At 58.4% G+C, this 8,768-nt stretch overlaps 1 protein-coding gene across 1 annotated transcript; it reads right to left on the bottom strand.

The window, feature by feature from the left end:
* Positions 1 to 117: 117 nt before the first annotated feature.
* Positions 118 to 8,592, bottom strand: HGS (hepatocyte growth factor-regulated tyrosine kinase substrate; the record flags this gene model as incomplete). Its single annotated transcript, XM_035312636.1, has 20 exons — positions 118 to 275; positions 348 to 443; positions 671 to 787; positions 1,103 to 1,236; positions 1,317 to 1,494; positions 1,573 to 1,713; positions 1,882 to 2,054; positions 2,240 to 2,453; positions 2,601 to 2,744; positions 2,828 to 2,866; positions 3,255 to 3,350; positions 3,554 to 3,652; positions 3,739 to 3,817; positions 4,055 to 4,179; positions 4,362 to 4,430; positions 4,922 to 4,974; positions 5,354 to 5,477; positions 7,394 to 7,486; positions 8,033 to 8,108; positions 8,495 to 8,592. Coding segments are annotated over 20 exons (2,259 nt in total), but the record flags the coding sequence as incomplete, so codon positions are not given.
* Positions 8,593 to 8,768: the final 176 nt, after the last annotated feature.

Raw genomic sequence — 8,768 nt, 5'->3', positions numbered from 1 at the left:
GGGACCGGGGCCGCCCCCTGCCCGCACGGAGCTGGGGAGGGCCCGGGGCGGGGGCAGCCACAAGGGGCCGGGGTAGGGGGGGGCTGAGGGACGGGCAGGAGGAGCCGAGGCCCGGGGCGGCTGTGCAGAGCAGTAGTGTTACACGGACGGGGCGGCCGCGGCCGTCAGTCGAAGGAGATGAGCTGCGCCTCGCCGCTGCCCGGGGGCTGCTGCACCGGGGCCGCCGCCGGCTGCGGCTGCTGCTGCTGGGGGGGAGGCCCTCCGGCGGGCGGCACCTGCGGAGAGGAGGCAGCGCCGTCAGGGAACGCGCCCCGAGCCCCCGGCGCCCCGCGGCCGGCGGCACTCACCTGCTGGTAGAGGGGCTGCTGCCCCGGCAGGTAGGGCTGCTGCGGGGGCAGGCTGCTCAGCGCCGCGTCCTGGCCCGGCAGGGCCGACATGAGGCCCTGGGGGGAGGGGAGGGAGGTCAGGGCGGCTCCTGGACTCACAGCACCCAGCGCCACAAGCGGAGGAGAAGGCCCGAAGCAGGCAGCTTCCCTAAGCCTTGTCTGCACTCAAACCCGCCGGATCCCTCCCCCAGGCCTCCCCCTTCCCTGCCCCCATCAGCACAGGCCCAGGAAGGCTCCACTGGCCGCAGCCCACCCCACAGCTCCCCCAGCCCAAGGGTGCTCACCTGCATGCCATAGGGCTGGTAGCCCATGGACACTGACTGGCTGCCCATGTAGCCCATCGCGCCTGACTGGGGAGCCTGCGAGATGGCAGGGATGCTCTGTGACTGCGACGCTGCATTCTGGGGAGGAAAGGCTGCTGGTGAGAGGTGGCCCAGGCAGCTCTGGCTCACCTCAAACCACCCAGGAGCTCCAGGACCAGTAGGGCTCTCCCCTGGAACCAGGGCATACTTTCCCTCTGCACAGTGGGGAGCCCAGAACTGGGGCTGTTCTGTGCCTTTTCCCAGAGGGTAAGCTGCAGTTCCAGATACGGGACCAAAGAGCTTCTCTGTCCCACTCAAGAACCCGCCCCTGAAGTCAGATCACCTGCATCAGCCCCACAGAACACCCCAGCCCTGCCCCATCTGGCCACAAGCTGCTCTGCTGCCTTCACTTGCCTGGTAGCCCTGCGTCGGGGTGGGTTGGTAGGACGAGTACGCCGGGGTTGTGGTGGGCACCGCCTGCCCCTGCTGAGCCGCCTGCCCACTGCCAGCCCCCGCCTGGTACATGTAGGCATTCACCATGTTGGGATCTGGAGCGGAGAGAGCAGAGACTGAAGCAGCTGCCTTGCACTCGGCCTCCGCCCACGCCGGCACCAGCTCCCTCACGTACCTGTCCCTGTGACGGGCATTGCTGTGTACGCCCCCGTGCCCCCCTGCGCTGCCTGGTTCATGTACACGGTGTGCATGGGAGAGCCCTCCACGGAGCCCGCGGGGCTGAAGGTGCCGGGGAAGCTAGTGGGCCCAGAGGGCTGGTAGATCACCCCGCTGGCTGCTGGCATGGCCTGGAGCTGGTGAGGGAAGAAAAGCAAGCTTTTCCGCCAGGTCCCGGGGGACGTGGCCTAAGGTCTGTGACCCAGCAGCCTTACTTGGGCATAAGGCAGCGAGAAGGCTGGCATCTGGGCTCTCATCTGGATGGTCTGCTTCTGCTGCTCCAGGCGCATCTGCCTCTCCTTCTCCTGCTCCTGCAGGCGCTGGATGGCCAACTGACGCTGCATCTCCAGGTACTCCTGTGGCAACAACGCTACGGTAGCCAGGAGCCAGGATGTGGCAGCATCCCCTCTGGCCAGGGCAGCTCTCCTTGACAAACCCAGGCTGGCCTACAGTGCCAGCAGGAGCACAGGTAGGCCTGCTGGCTGGCGTGGCCCCGGATCCCTGGAAGTGCTTCCCCACCTCACCTGCTTTTTCTGTCTCATGATCTCCAGCTTCTGGGCCAGCTGGATCTGGCGCTGGCGCTCTGCCTCCTCTGCTGCACGCCGCAGCTTCTCCCGATGCTCCTCCCGCAGCGCGTTCAGAGCCCCACGCGCGTCCCGGATCTGGGCCAGTTTGTCCTGCAGGCCTTCGTAATACACTGCGGGGGGAAAGGCAGCCTCAGGGAGCCTCTCAAGGCAGAACACTCAGACTGTCCCTGCCCTCTGGCTTCTCTCCAGACAGGCTGTGCCAGGGGAATGCCAAACACTGGCCCTGGGGGACGCCCTGGCAGCCGCCCGCCCCTCCCCAGGACCCCCAGCCCGCAGCAGGACCGCTCCCACGTACGCCTGCGCTCATCCAGCTGGTTGAGCAGCTCCAGCAGCTGGGGGTGCATGTTGTTGATGGACTGGAAGAGGGACAGCACAGCAGAGTCGTTGGTGATGCTGCGGCCTCGCATGTGGTTGCTCTTCATGCGGTTGACAAACGTGGTGACCGCGTTCTGCAGAGCCTTCAGGAACTGCTCATGGTTCTCCTCCGACTCGCCGTTCTGGTACTGCTGCTGGAAGGACAGGACGGCCGGTCAGCCTCCGCTCGCCCGAGCCGAGAGCCAGCAGCAGCCCCGCAGAGCTGCGCACCTGGGCGCGTGGACAGGTCAGGCACTGCGCACCCCTCGCGAGCTGCAGGACAGCCCCAGGCCGCCTCTTACCTCAACGACACCGAGCGGGGTGGGGTGGGCTTCCCCCGGCTGAGCGGCTGGCTCTGCGAGGGACAGAGGTGCCGATGGGGTCGGGCTCTTGCGAACCTCCTCTTGTTTCTTCTCCCAGTAGTTGCGGTTCAGGTACCGAGCCAGCTGCCAGAAAGAGGGAAAATGAGCATCGCAGCCATGCTGGGAGCAACCCTGTGCCACAGCGCTCAGCAGTCCTGAATCCTTACCTCAGGGTCAATGTCCTCAGCCAGGGGAGCAGAGGAATTCTGTGAAGAAACAAGCAGGGAATCCAGGTTAGAGAAACAAGAAAATCGCAGCACCCACACAGCTCTCCTGCCCAGATCTGGCCCTGGCACAGCCACCAGCGCTGAGCACCAGCACTGAGAGGGGGAGAGCCACCTCCTTCAGCCAGATGCTGAAGCAGCTGCTGGAAGCAGCAACCTGAGCCTCATGCCAGCAACAGAGGCACCTAAATGCCAGCTGAGCACAGACCTCCTGGCCAAAAAGCAACCTAGCAATGTGAAAGAACAAGGGATTGAAGGGGGTGAAGTTTTTCTCAGAACAGGGATCTAATCTGACCCAAGCAGGGCAGAGCTGGGCTGGAGAACTGGCTGTGCCCGGCCACTTCATGCTCGGGAGCCCCTGTGAGCGTACCACAGGTGGGGAGTAGAGCGTGCCCGCCGGCGGAGCTGACGATGTGACGGGTGTGGGCTCAGCCTTGGGGTACATGGAGTAGGTTGTCTTCTGCCTCTGCAAAACAGAAAAGAAATCAACTCGGGGACTGTCCAGACTCCACTGAATCAACCAGTCAGCAACAAGCTGGGCACAGCGGCTGGGTGAGGCATCTCGTGGTGGCTATGTGCAGTTGGCAGACCCAGCCTCATGCTCCGTACAATCCACGCAGGCTGCGTGGCAAAAAAAAAAGATGGCCAGATGCCAAGCAGTGTACAAACCATCCTCTCCTTCTCCTCAGCCTCTGACTGAGACAAGGCGATGGCTAGCTGGAGCTCTTCCTCCTCTTGCAGAGCTGTCTCATCACGCTTCGGGGGCAGCTGCAAGCAGAAAGATGAGGAGGCAGTCACTAAAGGGACCAACGAGCAGGGCAGCATCACTAAGTACCCAGAGGGCAGCCACTCACCTGGGACTGCTGAGAGAGAGGGCTGGTCAGGTACTCGGGGGGCAGTTCGGAGGTTGCAGCAGCTTTACCCTCAGCTTTCCTGCAGTCAGGAAGAGGTGGCAGCGCAGAGTGAGTGCTCTTTCCTCAGCACTGGAGCCCCAGCTCTGCACAACACTACAGCTTTAAAGCCCACTCCCAGGAAGGAACAGAACCTAGCCAGCCTACACAACTCGGGAAACCCTTATGCTAATCTTCAGAGAGGTGGCTCCATGCCAAGTTTCTCCCCTCACAGTCCCAGCAGGTGCAAACAAGGAAACATGCCACAAAGGGTACTGACTTGTTGAGATGCTCGTAACAGGGCTCACAGACTCTCACTTCCTTCTCAATCCCAAACTTGGGGATGGTGGAATACTTGGAGGAGCATTTGCCACAGAAAATCTGCCCACAGGCCCTGCAATGATGCTGCAAAGAATGGGAGACATCAGTGTGGTAGCAAGATGCTTCTTCACCATTAGAGGATACCCCTCAAACAGTCCGGGCACTTCCCTGGCAGCGGGGGAGCAGTCACCCAGACGCACTTCCACACAGGCTCAGGGAGTGCTGCACAGGACCGGGGAACCCAGAAGGGCAGGAGCAGCACCCACCTTCCGTGTCACAACCCCGAACTGCACTCGACATCTGTGACACTCTTCAGCATCTACCCAGTCTGGAGCCTGGCGGGGTTAAGGAAACTTGTGTAAGGCAAGGAGCGAGGCCTCAAGGACGGTGTCTTCACAGAGCCTTTCAGGAGCTCCTATGGCTAACCCAGACATGAATGGGGAGGCAGGGATTTGCAGCTCAACAGGAAATATTCGTCCTCACAAGAGATCACCTCTCACCTTACCAGACTGTGATGCTTTCCCAGTCAGCAGGAGTTTCTATGAACACATCTGTACAGCAATTCCTGCAGCACCACTCTGCTGCCACGTTCAGATTACCGTGCTGCTGGAAAGCCACCGCTGCACACCAACCCAGAAGTGCCCGTATGACAGCAGGGAGCAAGCAAGCAATGCACACAGCAAGGTCTCTAACGTGAGTGAAATGGAGGACAGCAAGAACTTGGAAATGGAGGACAGCAAGAACTGAAGGTTTAGTAGCCCATGGGATACAACAGCAAGGCCTGTCCCACAGCACCAGCTCCCTCCCGCCGGCAGAGCTCACTCACCCTTTCCGCAGCGAACATGGCATCGCTCTCTTTGAACTCTGGGAACACGTGGCCTGTGGGAGCAGGGACGGCGTTCCCTTGTGAAAGGCTGCACAGGGAGGCTGTGGCGCCAAGACTCAGCCTAGTGCTGTAGGTCCCAGCCACGCACACCAAGCACAGCTTAGCATTTCTACCCTGACCATTACACTATTTTGATAAGAGCAACAGCAATCTTCCTCCTGCAGGAGGCCAGGCGGCATTGCCCGCGCAGTGCTTACTGCTCAAAAAGAGCTGAGAACTACTCAGAAATACGCTGAGAGAAAGCTCAGCATTCTAAATCCAGACTTCACTAATACCTAGCAGGGACCCAAAACCCCCTTCTTCCTCCAGCAAGGCTCCTCCAGAGCAGAGCCACTTGCCAGCTGTCCACCCACCTTTGCCCAGTTTCCTCACCTTCAACCTTCATTATTTGATAGGTGTCCTGCACCACCTTGTACTTAGGCTCGTTGCGGAAGGCATGAGCCCAGGCCTGGATAAGGTTCAGGATCTTACTGCGCACACTTGCTTCCACTTGCCTCTGCATCAAAAAAAAAAAAAAAAGTCTGAGAAAAAGACCCTGAAGCCCACAGGATGTTACAAATCCCCCCAGACAGGAGCCAGAAATACCATTCATAGGGAGAGAGACTTTAGAATACTCGTGCAAGGTAGGAGCTGTCAAAAACCTGCAAGCAAGGCAATCTGCAGCAAGGACTACATCCTCCTTCAGCTTCCCTGCTCCAGCATGAACAGGAGGATGTCCTTCAGAGCAGCACAGATAACTTGAAAAGGTGTGCAGTCACGATGCTTTTGGAAAATGTCCACAGAGACTCACAGGGTTACTCCCCAGGGCAGGCGTGAGCACTGGCCTGCCAACATTTTGTTTACCTCCTCACAAGAGTTCCTCCTCCCACACTCCACAAACTGCAAGAGTGCCAGCTGCCCGGGACAGCACCACCGTCTCACCCCAGTTCTGACAGGGCACCACAGACACAGCTGGAAGGTGTCTGGAGGCTGCTGGTACCCAGCTGCCAGCAGCTCCAGCCCAGAGACCCCTGTGCGGGAATACCCAGAACTGCCTCGAGACATGATGCAACCAGGACAGCTGGGAAGGCTGCCCTTTGGAGGCAAGGGACAGCTGTATCACAGTTCAGGAAGCCAAGGGAAACTTGGCAAGCCTGTTCCTCTCCCAGCTCCAGGAGCAGCCCTGCCATCAGCTGACCGAGTCATCGCCGCCTCACATGACCGGTTGCTCCAGAAGTCCCCCAGGAAGCAGAGATCGTCAAGCTCCCGTTTCATCTGAGAACTCAGCACCCAGTGTGACCTAGTGACAATTCCTGGAGCTCCAGACTTCTAGGAGATTTGGCAAAACCCCGCATTCCACAAATGGCACAGCCCTGAGTCTCATCAGAACTAAGACCACTTTAAACACCAGGAGGCATGCACAGGCAGCAAATTTCCAAGTGTAGGATGACAACGGGTCTGCGGCAGTTACGAAGCTGCTGAGGCAGACAAGGACTGGAGAGAATCACAAAATCTCTTGATCTGATCCTACCTGATCCCCTCAGTGCTCAGAGTGGCTGTACTACAACACCTGGCCTTCGCATTGCAGCAGCAATCCCATTTCATCAGGGGAGACCGTACGAAGACTGAGTCAGCCCCGAACAGGAAGTTCACGGAGGGACACCCTGCTACAGCATGAGGTGGCAGGACCAGCACAGCTCACTCCACAGATACTTGGGTCATCTACTTGTCTATTTCTGGCAGAAGACAGGGACGATAAGGAAGTAACAGCACTACTGCAACAACCTCTTGTCTGTGAATTACTGTTCTCAGGACTGGGAACTGAAGACTCAAGTTCTTGTTTACCCTTCCCTTGCGGAAGTCTCAAATCCTAGGGCACAGGAGCTCCTGCAGGCACCACGTTGTACCAAACTGACAAGTGATACAGGTCTGCAACCTGACAAGCTCCTCAGGCCAGTTCCACAGGCCAATGAAATTGTCACAGTAGAGGAAACTTATGTCAGTTTCACCTTGCTACTCACCTTCTTGCGTGAGTTTCACTGGACTACAGGAGTGGTATTCACCTACCGGTGCTCAGATCCTTGGTGAAACTCTGACAGTTGTTTGTTTTTGTGGTCTCTGGCCAAGCAAAGCACTGCCCCCCTGATCACCTATCATGAAACGGTCTATGCCTTTACAGCGTATTCCTTCCCCACTTCATGGTATAGCCAAACATTATCTTTGCTCTCATGACATCTTCTCTCCCCAGCAGGCACTCTTCAGCTCTCTACACTCATCTCTTCGCATTAAACAATACAGGGTGCTCTTCTCTGAGAGACATTTCCAAGTCTCTGTTCCTTGTACATGGGGAATGAAACGGAGAACACGTGCATTTTCTCCTTTCGTTGCCTTACAAGCTCATTCAAAAACAGAAGTAAAACAAGTTAAGTGTACCTTGAGTATTTCCTTCAGCTCCTCCATAGTCTGTTTATTAGCTACTTCATCATGGACTGTTTGACCACAGTTTTTAACTACAGACTCCATGACCTGCGAGGGCAAAGGACAGCATTAGCCTGCCACTTTCTTCCTTCTCTGTGGCCTACAGAGACTAAACAAAAGAGCAGAAGAGTGCTATTTCAGCACCTGTTACAGGTTATTGCAGCAGGTAAGCTAAGAAGGGGGCACTATTTAAATAAGGATTAAAGTAGAGGAAGCGTCCGTCAAGCCAGAGAAATGCACACCACAAGGCTAAAGCATAAGCTATACTTCAGCTTCATGGTGTCCTTTGGACCTCTACAATTTAAAGACAGAGAGGCAAGCAACCAGACCCCCACAGAAAGCATCTTGAGTTCTGGCTTGGCCCATTTCTAGCTCTGAGGTTGAATTCAAGAACGAAACATCGCAGCCTGTCCATCAGCCACGAAGCCTCTGCGCTAGAGCCAGGAGGCAACTCCACGTCACGCCCTGATGCTGCTGGGCAGGGCAGAGGGAACGCTGTGCAGGCTGCAGCCCAGAAGGCAGGCTTGGAAAAGATGTGAAGTTTTGGCCTGTGAAATGGGTCCCAACAGGGCTGGAGGTTCGGGCTGAAGTTACCTCTAGTGCATAGAGCGCCACGTGGGGATTCTTGTCGTTGACTTTCTTCTTGATAGCATTGACTGCATATTTTGCTCTGGATGAAGAAAGAGAGCACACGTTCCTGGGTAAGGAAGGATCTGCAGGGATACTCCGCCTGCCCCTGATAACCCACTAACCCCCACTAACAAAAGGTACAGTCGGCTCGCAATACACTCGACTCCCCCAGTGCAAACTGGAACAAGGAGGCACGAACGCGCTCAAGCTTGAGTTTCTCTACAGGCTTCAGGCCAGATACAGCCTGCAGCTACTCAGGCCAGGAAGAGCACCGCAAAGCATCAGGGTGCGCTGCCTTTTAACGCTTTTCTGAAACAGGACAGCAAGAGACACGAGAGACACCCTGCTGCGCGGTGAGCCCGCGAGGCCCTCAGCTTCACCTTTCACGAGCGCCAGCCCAGGGCTGGGGGCGCGGCGGGCACTTACTGCGTGTCGCCCTGGCGGATCATGTCGCAGATCTGCAGGATGGATTCCCAGTCCGTCTCCAGCAGCAGCTGGCTCGTCGCCTTGTCTGCAACGGAGCGGCGCCGTCAGCCTGCCCGGAGCGCTCCGCGGCCGGCGAGCGAGGCGGTGGCGGCCGCCGCCCCGCCAAACCCGGGGTGTCCCCGGCCCGGCCTCCCCCGGCAGCCCCGGCCCCCGCCGCGCCCCCTCCCCCGCCGCCACCGGCCGCAGCCAGGGCCCGCCGAGGCCGAGCCCCGCG

Source organism: Oxyura jamaicensis (genome assembly GCF_011077185.1).
Source record: "Oxyura jamaicensis isolate SHBP4307 breed ruddy duck chromosome 18 unlocalized genomic scaffold, BPBGC_Ojam_1.0 oxy18_random_OJ68553, whole genome shotgun sequence".
Lineage (NCBI taxonomy): Eukaryota > Metazoa > Chordata > Aves > Anseriformes > Anatidae > Oxyura > Oxyura jamaicensis.
The sequence above is the reverse complement of the archived record's forward strand: the minus strand, read 5'-3'. Positions and strand labels throughout refer to the sequence as shown.